At 28.7% G+C, this 13,330-nt stretch overlaps 1 protein-coding gene across 1 annotated transcript; it reads right to left on the reverse strand.

Annotated features, from left to right (window-relative positions):
• Positions 1-7,659: 7,659 nt before the first annotated feature.
• Positions 7,660-9,398, reverse strand: LOC137806287 (uncharacterized protein At4g22758). Its single transcript, XM_068606310.1, has 2 exons — positions 8,714-9,398; positions 7,660-8,007 (listed from the first exon to the last, which is right to left on the reverse strand). The coding sequence occupies exons 1-2, from the start codon at positions 8,937-8,939 to the stop codon at positions 7,817-7,819; spliced, it is 417 nt and encodes a 138-aa protein (XP_068462411.1). The 5' UTR covers positions 8,940-9,398; the 3' UTR covers positions 7,660-7,816.
• Positions 9,399-13,330: the final 3,932 nt, after the last annotated feature.

Below are 13,330 nucleotides of genomic sequence, written 5' to 3' on the forward strand. Positions count from 1 at the left end.
TACATGAAGAATGGTCATACTTCTACGTCTCGTAGGCTAAAAAATTATCTTGTTCCAAAAGGTTTAGACAAATGGAAATGTAGTAACTCATTTGGACCTAAAACTAAAGGTGCATACCATCTTTATTGATTTACATATGTTTTGTAGAAAACAAAAGAAGGAAAAGTATTAAACCAATTGTATCTTGATAGTGGGTGTTCTAAGCACATGACATGTGATTTATCTCAGTTTGTTATGTTGAAACTGAAATCAGAAGGGTATATTACCTATGGTGACAACAACCGTGGGAGAAAGGTTTTTGGAAGAGGAGATATTAGAACTAAAGCATCAACCGTCATCAAAATATGTTCTTTATGTTGAAGGGTTGAAACACAATCTTCTCAGCATTAGTCAACTTTGTGACAAGGGATACAAGATGAACTTGAATCAAGTGGTTTAAGAACCACACTTCAGAAAAATCAATTAATTGATTTAGAAACAACTGATTCTATTTCTGTTGAAGGACAAACTGTAAATCCATAATTGCTCAGAGAATGGAGAACTCCCAAAGATCTAACCCTGGATAATGTCATTGGGAATATTGAGAAGGGTGTATACATCTACAAGTTGCCATCTAGATCAAGATAATGTTGGAAAGTCAATGGATCAAACCAAGTATAGAGGTTTGATAGATTTACTATTGTATCTTACCGCAAGTAGACTAGATATAATGATTGTTGTTTGCATATGTGCAAGGTTCCCATCTGCACCAAATGAGTCGCATTACAATGTTGCCAAAAGGATTTTGAAGTACTTGCAAGGAACTAAGGAAGTTGGTTTGTGGTATCCTTGTCAAGTTTCTTTAAACTTAATTGACTATTGTGACTTTGATTTTGCATGATGTAAGATTAACAAAAAAGGTACAAGTGGAACTTGTCATTTGTTTGGTTCAAGCTTAATCTCATGGCATTGCAAGAAGAAAACTTGTGTGGTTTTGTCAACAGCTGAAGCTGAATACTTAGCTACAGGGAGTTGCTGTGATAATACAAGTGTCATGAATTTGACAAAGAATCCTATCATGCATTCACACACATAAATAAAACCATAACTCAATTATAAGTGATATAGGTTACTAGTACAAAATCAATTTATATCTCATAATAACTATTCAATGTCTTCTTATCAGTCTGAATTCAAGAAAACCTATAAATAAGTGATAACTTTCAAGAAGTACTATCTCAACTCTTCATACTCATAAATATCATATACTTTTTCGAACTTGAGCGTTAGAGTTTTTTTACAATTAGACCTCCCGTCTCTCAGTCAACACAACAAAGCTCGATCAACAAATTTTCTTTCTCTTTTCTACCTTGATCCTCTCCTAATCCATTTTTGGTAACAACAAAGCCCATTAAGGTTTCCTCTCCAAATTTGTTTTCGTTTGTGCCAATTTCAAACGCAAGTGAAGCCACCATGTGGCATTTTGTTCTTCGCTAACCCATTCACATGCAAAAATCAAGTTTGCATGCAAGGAGGCCACCATGTGGTGTGACTTTTTGGCAGTAGATTTAATGTTTTGGCAAATTCTCCCTGCACCTTAATGCCTCCTTCCTGCACCTCCATTACTCAAAATAAAATTACATTTTTATCCTTTACTAAACCTTAAAATATTAAAATTCTATTTCTCTATTCCCATCCCATTTGCAAGGTCGAAGGAAGCGTAGTGAAGGTAAGTTCTTCTCTTCTAAATGTGCTGTCACCATTTTGCATTTTCTGTGTTTTTTTTCGCTTTGTTTAAGTGTCGAATATACAGACCATGTACAATTTTTATTAATATATCGGTTTGAACATTCGGTATGTATAAATCGGTATATTAATAAAAAAATATATACCAATTTGTACCTGAAAGGATATTGGAGGCCAAGTAATCTTAATCCACGTCGATACACTCTTTACTTCACTCTTGGTTATCCTATTCTTCACGTATCCTTTCTTCTTCGCGTGTCTCAGTCGGCCGGCGGGTACCTGTGATTGCACTCCGACGCTCAAGTCAGCGATGATGCTTAAGTGAGAATTATCTGATATATGAAAAACGTACCTTTTTTCCTTTCAGCAGTCCCTTTAGTAGGTTGACTTGGGCCTTGGCCATGTGGGTCAAGCAGCTGACAGTTAGAGACGTGCTTAGTGGTCTCTGGGTCGTGTTTGATGGTTTCCTGAGATCCAGGGAGTGTTCCCGAAAATCCAGGGAATGTTAACGTGTTTGACTTACTCAGCGGGAATTATAACTATTCATTCCACGTGTAACCACGTTCTTTATTTAATTAAGTCATTTAACGCAAACCATTCGGTCGTCCGATGCCGACCGGTACACAATTCATAAATTCCAGTATATGTATATCTGAATTCGATTATACCATTGTTTGTTCCATGCACTTCTTTTTTAATATCGGTATGTACATTCCAATATTAAAAAACAAGAGGATTCCATGAAACGCACGTATATATCATGAAAATGAAAAAAAAAATGGGATAAAAACACACAGAACTCATCGCAGGTCCCTTCGACCACCACCTATAACCACCACTTACAACCATATACACCAGCAATGAAGGAGAGAGCTCAAAGCAAGAAGAAGTGACCCCATAGCCACAAAACCCTCAAATATAGGATCAAGGGTATATTTGCAATTTTCAAATTATATAGAGGTGCATGAAGGAGGCATTGAGGTGCAAGCAGGGAAGTTCTGGGGCCATTTTTGCTTTTGGCGACCCCTTTATTCATTCAACCTCCACTGTCAATGTTTAAATTTGGGCCTTCGCATTGGCCCAGTTTGCTATGCTTTCTTTCATTTTGACACCCGATCCAGCAAGTTGTTTCAATTAGCCAAGAAAATTTTCTATATGGCACTCATTGATTTTACATACACGCCCCACCAACTTTTCTTATTCTAAACCATACATTTGGCCCAATATTTCAGCTATTTGCCACATGTTTTTTACTTTTTGAGAAAATAATAATAATCAATATAACTTTTTGCACTTATGTGCATGACCGTCCGCATCATCTCTTATTTAATATTTTCCTAAAAATTATTTTCTTCTAAATAAATTCACGCAAACCGTATATAATATTGGTATATAGTTTATACAATTTCTGCTTACTATATGATTCATAAGTCGTTTGCGTTATCTTATACTCCAAGAATCATAAAAAAATAAAATCCCCAACTATTAAAACTATTAGAAACTTCAAGAAAAATATCAACATAGACATTTGTGTTACTATTAAAACTACATGACTCTTAATTTTCCATTATTGTGAATGAAAATTTGTAGAAACAAGCTTAATCCTGGTTGGATTCAAATAAAAATCCTGATTGGTTAAATTCTATTTTGGTTTTCTTGTAGTTTTTCGTAATAAACTATGATAGAATCTATCTTTTTGTTTTTCAAAGCCTTTTGTTTGTCGTCCCTTTGTGATCCCGGTTGCAAAAATCCTTATACTATCCTTATCTTGAGTTTCCCAACATAGATCCTCATAGTAGAATTGCTCCTACTCTTGCTTACTTCTTTTTGGACTTTTTCTTTCCTTTCTTTCAAAAGCCTAATTTTTCCCTCAAGAATGACAAGTTTAGCCTCTTTTCAAATCTTTTCGTTTTTTTTCATGAGGGCTTCTTGTTTTCTCCATAGTTTAGTGATATTTAAGTTCATAAACTAAGTGTGTTAAACTCGTAGGATAAGTACTTTAATCACTATCATATGGTGAAAGGTTTTTATATATATTTGAATCAAAGGTTTATTAAACCTCGAAAGAAACCAATGAAGACTTTAACCTAGTTCCAAACTTCTATGTAACAAGGCTAGCCTTTGGAACTTTCCAAGTTCCTATACCTAAACGTAAAAGATTGCAAAGAATAAAACTAGATGACTCCTAATGGTAAAGCTTGCTAGTACTTGTGAGCTTCCAAGACACTTTCACCATCTACATGTGTTTTCAATTACAAGTAAGTCAACACTTGGCATATGGAAGAACACCAAATATTCCTCCAAGACACCCAAGGTAAAAAGGCTTGTTGCTTTGAGTTATTAACACGCTAGACACTAGTTCTTATTTGATATATAGAGAATATTTGAAATAAGGAACGCTATCCAAAAAGATTTTTCAAATATAAAGAGGCATATTAGACAATCTCAAAGGATTGGATCACTTGTCTTGATAAGAATGTCTTGTCAAACTATCCTATTACTCATGAATACATTAGAAGGTCTTGTCAGACGGTTCCAAAAGAGACAACATGTTGGATGAATACAAAGACACAAAGAAAGCTCAATTATATAGTGTTTTATAAACTCATCATACACTCACTAAAGCTTACACTTGACAAACGATCACTTTAGTTTTTACTCATCAGATGATCTGTTACATCAAGGAGTGTATATACTTAATTCTTACATTATTGAAATGTTTTATGACATTGTTCATATGTTTCTGAATCTTCTTTAACATTATTAAATAATAGAAAATACTATTTTTAAACAAGATTAATGATTACAAATTTTGGAATGTTTTTGTATTTGAGAACGTAACAATGCATATTGAAAATCTCAAATATCATTTGCTTAAATGTTTTTGAATGAATTTTTTTCTTATAATGATTATAAATGATTTTGAACACAAACTATCCATTTAGAATTAAATTTAAACTTGTATTGGAAAGTTTTTCAAATGAAGAGTGTTTTAACTAGAAAGTTTTTGAAAAACAGAACACGTTCATTTTCAATATAAAGAGATCTTTAAAAATAGATTTTGTAAGAAGATATCCAAGTTAAAATGTAATTATACTTCAACATTCAAATTTTATATTAACTTGGAAAGTAATTGAAAAAGGATTTACAAACAAATACATGAGAAAATATAGACTTTGACAATTCATAAAATATGAAAAATATTATTTTAGTGTTACCCATAACTTATTATGTTAATTATAATGTTAACTGATATTGTTTCCATAAATTATCAAGAGATCATACAGATGCGTATAAAGATGATTGAAAAAATTTCTTTATCAAGGATTTAAAGGGAAAACGATTTTCATTGAGAAGTGAGATTCGTGCAGATGAAGATCAAAGACATATCAAGTTGTTGTGAGAAAATATATACAAAGGGAAAGAAGATTTGAAGTATAAACAAATGATACAATGAAGGCTCATATCTAAACATTCCTTTTCGAGCACCTGGTACGAAGCTAATGATGAACAGTACAAAAAAGAAAAGATGAAAGTCTATAATCGTCAAAGCCTCAACAATCACATCCATTCAATTAAAGAAGTATTTTGAAGAGTAAATATATGCTTATGGACGCAAAGATTACATCAAAGCAATTATTTCCATTTCAAGCGTCTACTGCAATAAAGGAACAAGAACATGGCATATATCATCAGTTGAACTAGCTAAGATGATTCAAGCTTCAACGTTTCACTTTATACAAATAAAGAAACTATTTGAAGAGCAAGTAATTGTTTAAAGACGTGAAGAATGGATTAGAGCTCAAGTTTCCATTTCGAACGTCTAATATATTGAAGATGAAGATCAAGGTGGTATTCTGATCGATATGAAGTTAAGAATATTAAAACTACAATATTCATATTTGAGAAATACAGAGAAAGAATTTGGAAGGCCTCACACGTCAAAGACGCGCAAAGATCAATCAAAGCAAAAATTTCTATATTGAGTGTCTAACGACTATAATAAAGAATGAAGAACAAAATACTTCAACGATCATAATCTAAATGTTATTTAAAGACCATGAAGATGAATAACACAAAAATGAATGTATATATAATGAAAAAGAAACGCCATTGCTTAGTGATATTTATTTGTGTGATTAAGATAGTGTTATAAAAGTTACATATGTTATTGTAGAGTGATTTGTGAAATTGGGTAGTGAGCCAAACATTGCAAACTCTTCACACTATAAAGTATATATACTTGTAAGATATTATTGTTCTCTCATTAGAGAGTTTTCTCATTATTAAAAGATCTTGATCTCATAGGGAGACTAAGACTGATTGTTTGGAGAGGTAGATAATACTTCATGTACCTAGAGAGATAGAGAATAATTGGTGTACCCGGAAAGGTAGAGAATATATGATATATTTGGAGAGATAAAAAATACTTAAAAATATCATATATCTAATTTAATATCAAAACTCAAATGTGATTTGCAAATATTCTCGTAAATCTAATATCTAAACTCAAATGTAATTTGTACATGAAGAAGTAACCATTCATTTTTTGAAAACAAAATAATAATTTGTATTTCAAACTTTGTGAACATTCACTTTTGAGATGACCATTCATTTTCTGAAAACAAAATAATAATAATTATTTGTATTTCAAACTTTGTGCACATTCACTTTTGAGATGAAAAAGTTTCGACTTTCACCTTTATAAAAGTAAAGAATTTTTTATAAAATCAAAATTAAAGCATATTACTTTTATAGAACTAAAAATATATTTAAGCTTATTTTTATATAATAAATTACTTTTAACATTTATTTTATCATTCAAAATATTTTAATATATTTAAAATTAAATTAAACTTGTAAAGGTACGCATTTTTTACTTTTAAGTATTTTGTATCCTTAAAAGTAAATTTATCTGAGTAATTTAATTTTATAAATATTTTTATTATACTTTTACAAATGTACCTTTTAAGATATAAAAGTTACAAAACAACTTCTCGTTTATTTTTTAAACTCTTATTTATTTTAATTAAAGCTTTACTTCACCAAACAAAACCTACGATGTGGAAATTTCGTTGAAGAATAAAAAGAAAAGCAAAAGGTGATTGATTGATTGAAATGAACGGTCGCCAGTTAAAGAGTTCAATATGCCATCTCCAACCTTTTTTCTCGCAAAGATGGATGCTTCACCAAACACCAAAAGAATACTCTTTCAACTTCTTAAACTTTTTCTCAGAGACACTTGGAATACGTAACTATCAATTATTAACTATTACGCTTTTTTTTTAAACAAGTATAGGGACATTTGTCAAAATTAAGCATTAAAAAGATACTATTAGATTGTACTTTTGACTTTCATTACATATAAAATTTGGATCTCAGAACTATACAATTCTCTCCCAAGAGAGACACTGTGCATCCTTCTGTTTTGGTCATTTTTATATACTTTGTAGTTCTCATTTTTGTTCTTACATTGATTTTATCAGTCTCTTCTGTTGGACTAATAACAAACCAAAAACACTATAAAAAGTTAAACGACTTTTGAGAGAAAAAAATTCTAGTCATGGTTTCTAATATATATTGATATATAATATTTCTAACATAATCACACCCCAATAATTTTGTTTCCTCAATAAGGACAAAAATGTTCTAAAAAATACTTGGTTATCCCTTCTCTACTTACTATGAAACCAAAACTATGAAATCAAAAACAGGGTAGATGAGGAGATTTCCTTTTGCTATGTTCCAATTTTGGTTCACCAACCCACAGAATATTTGAAAGTAAATTTAAAGCATGAGCTGGCTAGTCAAACACGTGTCTTGCAAAAAACAAAAATGTTGTTCTTTACTTTGTGAGAAAGGAGCGGCATGATTCGGCGCATCCAACTCTCACAATTCGTCACAACTTGCAGGTGTAAACAAAAGAAGCTTCAATGAATCCAAAAAAATAAAACAACTTCATTGATGCAATAGTTCGGAAGTGAAACATAATATCATATGCCGAAACAAAATAACAACAATAATAATAATGATGAAGAAAAAAACATTACAAAAATTGTCCACAACTTGAACTTGAATTTGATTGAATTAATTAATGGGAAGAGATCTTGAGGTTGAGGGACTTGTTGAACCAAGACCTCCAAGTGCCACTTCCCCGCCGCGGAAGTGCGGCGGTGGGCCCACTTCCGTCATCAACTGCCGCCTCATCCGCATTCGCCGCCTTCCTGCAGAGCGTGAAATTCCTCGCCCCATGTGATCCAATTGTATCCCACGGCCTCAGAGCTGCATCAGCATCAAACCCAAAATAACAACAATTATTTCATATTACTCTTTCCCATTTCCACCACAATTCGATCAAAACGTATTTTAAGATTCAAATCCAGAATCCATCTCAAATTCTCAATTTCCCTAACCAAATAATTGATGTTCTCATATGAACGCATGCAAGATATTAGCAATTAAAGTTTCTCGCAACCGATTGAATCTATTTTACTTCAAAACTAAAAGGCATGTTTAGCAATGATCGAATCAAATTCATCGCCAAGACAAAAAGAACTATATAATATATGCATAACAACAATGTATCAAAATCTATCCCAAGAATCAAATCTCATCTTTAATTCTCAATCTCCCCATTTGAATGTATGCGTTAACCCTAAACTAAGCTTCTGAATGTGCAAGATGCTGAAAAAAAATTAATTTTTTTAAATAAAAAACCTGATTTAATTCTGTAAAGAACTTTATAAAAAAAAGTCTCTAAAATTACAACATGAAGCATTGAATTATCAGAAATTTCATAACCTAATTCGGCGTTAACCTGACAAAAATCAATTTTCACAGAAAACGCGAATAATATCAACAGACGATGAGCAATGGATGTTTTTTTTCTTCCGAAATCCTCGTGAATCATGAAAAAGCACGTTGAAATGACACGATTTGGGAATTAAAAAACAAGAAACACGTTTGGTGCAGTTGAGGGGGAAATTACCATCAGGTCCAAGATGAGGGCAATAGAGAGAGAATCCAGCGTTGTCAGTTCCAAGCAGAGGAAGGCGCCCCTCCCGCGCGTAACTCTTGAGCGCTGTCTCGATAACCGCTGCGACGTGGTCCTCCTCGTTCACGAGGAACCGAATGGGGCCTGCACTCCCCAGCACGTTGATGCTGATGAGGAACCTCCTCACGTTCTGGTTCTTCTTCTGCTTGATCAACAACATGGTGTCCAAAACTCAACAAATAAACAAAACAAGGAAACTAGACGAAAAGAAGGATCCGAAATTCGGAGATCTGAAAATCGAAGCTGGCAACGGTTTGGTTTTGGATAAAATCGTGAAGTTCGTTGGAGGCGTTGGAGTTTATGGGTCGACGCCAAGGCAGCGGTAGTACCAGCCTTGTTTGCAGGATCCGAAGAGGGAGGAATGAGAGGGAGCGCTCGCCCTTGATGGGGAAAGGGAGCGCATGAAACCGAAGGAGAACGAGGTTTCTACCATTCACAACGAGGGAACGATCTGAAGGAAGTTGAAGCGATTCAGATTGGTTTTGGGGCTAGGGTGAGGAGGAAGAAGAAGATGAAGAAAGCGGTATTTAAATATGAGAATTCGGACTCAAATTTGCTTTCGGGTTTTTTACCGGATGGGCTGGATCCGTTTAGAACCGAATCTGTTGCAATCGTACGTACGGATATCAGGTCACATCCAACATTTATCTTCTCTTTTAAATAATTAATTCAACAACCATCCTTTTATTATAACATGTTTATTTTACATTTAAATAAATTATTTTCATGTGAATTTTTCAACAACTTATTTGAAATAGTTATAACAGCAATCAAAATAATTATAAATTTTAAAACAATTTTTGAAAAAAATAACAGAATTTTCATTCTAAAATTTGACTAAAACTAATTTTGTGTTAAAAAATATATTTATTATAATATAATATTTTATTTTAAAAATCGGTTGTTTTATTGTTTGAAGTTTAAAACAAATTTTATTCTAATTAATTAGTGATATTCACTATGAACGATAGAGATACTGACAGCTAGTAGATATTATATACTACCGTTAAATGAAACACGATATAGATATGTTTAAAATGTAGGATATGTGAATACAAATTTATATAATATATAATTTTAAATTATATAAATTAAAAATAAATATTTATGTTGTAAAAGTATGTTTCAGATTTTTTTAGAAATAGAAAGATATTTATAATTAGTTCAAAAGAATTTGTTCTTACTTTTATAATCATAATAAAAATTTATATAATAAATTTTAGTTTTTAAAAAGTTATTGTATTTATACCTTTTAAAATTGTATTAAAACTGTGTTATAATTTTTAAAAGTCTAACAAATAATTTTTTAATTAAACACTTCACCAATAAGTATCGTATAATATCAACACAAATACGTATGTCCAACACGGATACATGTGTCTAACACGGATACACCATTTAAGAAAAAGTGTTCAAGCTTCATACCGTGTTTTATAAATATCTATCATTAATTTTTTTTAAGTGAGTAATAATATATAGTGCAAAAGTTGGGAAAACGACGTTGTTTTTGGATAATTAACGTTTTGGATTGTAAAATGAATGAAAATTTATAATTCAATATAAAATGATAGTTAAATGTATGTTTTGAATTTGTACTAGTTATTTTATAAATAAAATAAGGTAGAAAGAAACGGAAATCGAAATGGTAGGAGGAAATTCTTTGCCTAGAAAAAAGCGATATTTGACTTTGTTTGGTTGAAAAAGTATATATAATGAAATTTTGTATTTTATTTATAATATATAAGAGTTTATTATTTTAATAAAAAAATTAAAGTGTTTGGGTTTTTGTTCTTTACAAGTTTTGTGTATTTCGAAACATTTTAATTACACTTAAAAGATATCAGAAGTTATAATTTAATCATTAAGATTTATTGGTTATTAGAATACTTATTAATTAAGTCATTAAATTTAATATTTAACTTTGAATAAAAGAATCTTTCTGACAATCAAATGATTGATTTCATAAAAAACATACTTTATATGTTGTTTGTTTTAATAAAATATTTTATGAGATATATATTGTATTATTTAATTTTAAATATATTTCCGATTTAAGTATTTTTTTATTTTTTAATAAAACCTTTTATGAGATATATTTTGTATTGTATTATTTAATTTCAAATATCTATTCTGTTAAAATATTTTGTTTATATTTTATTATAGTTAATAGAGTAATATCTATACTTATAAGAGATTTTTCACCGTAAGTGTTCTAAAATATTTTTTTATTTTATCCTTATTTAATATTTTATTTTGATTATTTGGATTTTTATAATTTTAGAAAGGAAATTTTCCACTTTAACTGTTCTAAAAAATATTATTTTATTCTTACTTAATATTTTATTTTATTAATTTATTTTGGTTATTTAGATATTTTATAATTTTAGAAGTTAATAAAGTAATTTCTTTTAATTTTAAAATTTTATTTTATTTTTTATCATTTAACTAGAAGGAGTGTGGAGAGATTGGTTAAGTTAATTTTCTGTTTTAAAAATCTTTTTCTTTATTAAATAAAAAAATTTAAGATATTTGTTAATATTTGCAGCTAGATGTGAATCGCTTTAGCAGGAGTTGGTAGTTACTTTTTTTATTTTAAACCTGATATTCTTCTCTATTAAATAAAAAATTAAAGATATTGGTTGTGTCCGTTTGAAAAGAATGAATCTAAGGGTTGATGGACATTTACTTTAACTACCTCGCCAAAAAATATATTTCATATCCTTACTTTTTTTTTAATTATTTTTGTTATTTCTTAATTCTCCACTATTGTAGCAATTTTAAAATTGATTTAAAAAATAAATTTTATGATTCTCCAGTACACATAATCCAACACCCTACTATATGGATAATAATGACTCAAAGGTAGATGATAAAGTTTTTTTGTAACAATTTTATGGATTTAAATAAAATCATAGAAAAAATTATTTTTTATTTGATTTTTTGGTTTTCTGTCATCACCATCTTTGCTCTTCTTCTATATTTTCTTCTTTTAGGTTTTGATTTTCGAAATCATCTTAACTTTCTATAAATTTATGACTTTAGAAACCAAAAGATGTTTGATCACCAAAGAGCATTATGTAGAGAAAGTATGTCATCGTGTTCTTAACTCTACTTTTTATATGTTATACTGATATTTTGTTTGTTTTTTATTTGTTAATTGTAGAGAATTAATATTCAATAGCAAAATAGAGGAATAAGATAAGGAAAAACTTTCAGTCTCTCCATTTTTTTTTCTATTTAATTATTTTCTCGATTAAGTTTGTAGTTTGTGTATTTTTTATTTATTAAAATAAACTGTAAATGTATATTGATAATATAAGTGTGTGAATAATAATATCAGTTATTCAATTTTAATATTAGACATAATTATATATAAATGATAAAAATAAAAAATTCAGATACAAATATATAATAAGTATACATTTAATAACTTGTCATGATATTTTAATTTTTATATACTTTATATTTAACTATTAAGTATTTTAACTTCATTTCACTATCGTTATTTATTGTTTTCTGTTCAAATACACACACTGTTTTAACTATTTGATATTTATTGTTTTCACACTATTTTATATTATTCTATATATATATATATATATCCTTTTTTTAATATATATATTTTTTTTAATTTAAATGTCATTATTTCAAAAGAGTTACAAAATAAAAAATATCAAAACATATATTATCTATTATAAATAATATAATTTTATGGTAAAAATATTTATTTAATACTATACACAAATAAAAGAGTATTATATATATATATATACACACTTTTATTTGGTAATCAAAATATTTTAAAAAATATATAGTGTTATTTAAAATTAAATAAATTTTTGTTTTAGTAAAATATTTTATGAGATATATATATTGTTTTATTTAATTTTATGTATATATTTTGGTTTCAATATTTTATTTTTTCAAGAAAATAATTAGTAATTATACTTAATGATTTTTTAGAATAATAATCTTATTTTTATATTGGAAAAATTAATAATTGTAATTTTTTTATGTTATATTATTATGTAATATACTTATTCTTTATCTTAAATTGGTTATTATGATGTGGAATTGTCAAATGATGTGTTTATCATCTTTAATCATGTTAGAGTCATAAATAAGACCACGATACGTGTTAGTCATAAAGAAGAAACTACCAAACAAGAAACCTCAGAACCACGTATATTCATAATATATTAACTTACTATTAAAATCAAGTTTATTAATAGAAATTATGTTGATTTAAAAGTTAAAGATATTAGTATAATAAATATATATTAATTAAATAATTACTAAAATTAATGTTTTAATTATACTTAAAAAATTATTAACATTTATAATTAAATATTATAATTTATTCACTTAAATTTTATTAAGCATTAAAACAATTATTAATTAAGTAATTAAAATTGAATAATTTGATATTATAACTTTGAATAAAGTAGTTTCACTTAATAAATATCATTTAAATTATTAAAAGTAATTTAATTTCATTTTTTAAATATAAATTCAAAAAAATTGAAAAATAAAAGTTGATTCCAATTTTCC

The sequence above is a fragment of the Phaseolus vulgaris genome, chromosome 3 (assembly GCF_000499845.2).
Source record: "Phaseolus vulgaris cultivar G19833 chromosome 3, P. vulgaris v2.0, whole genome shotgun sequence".
Lineage (NCBI taxonomy): Eukaryota > Viridiplantae > Streptophyta > Magnoliopsida > Fabales > Fabaceae > Phaseolus > Phaseolus vulgaris.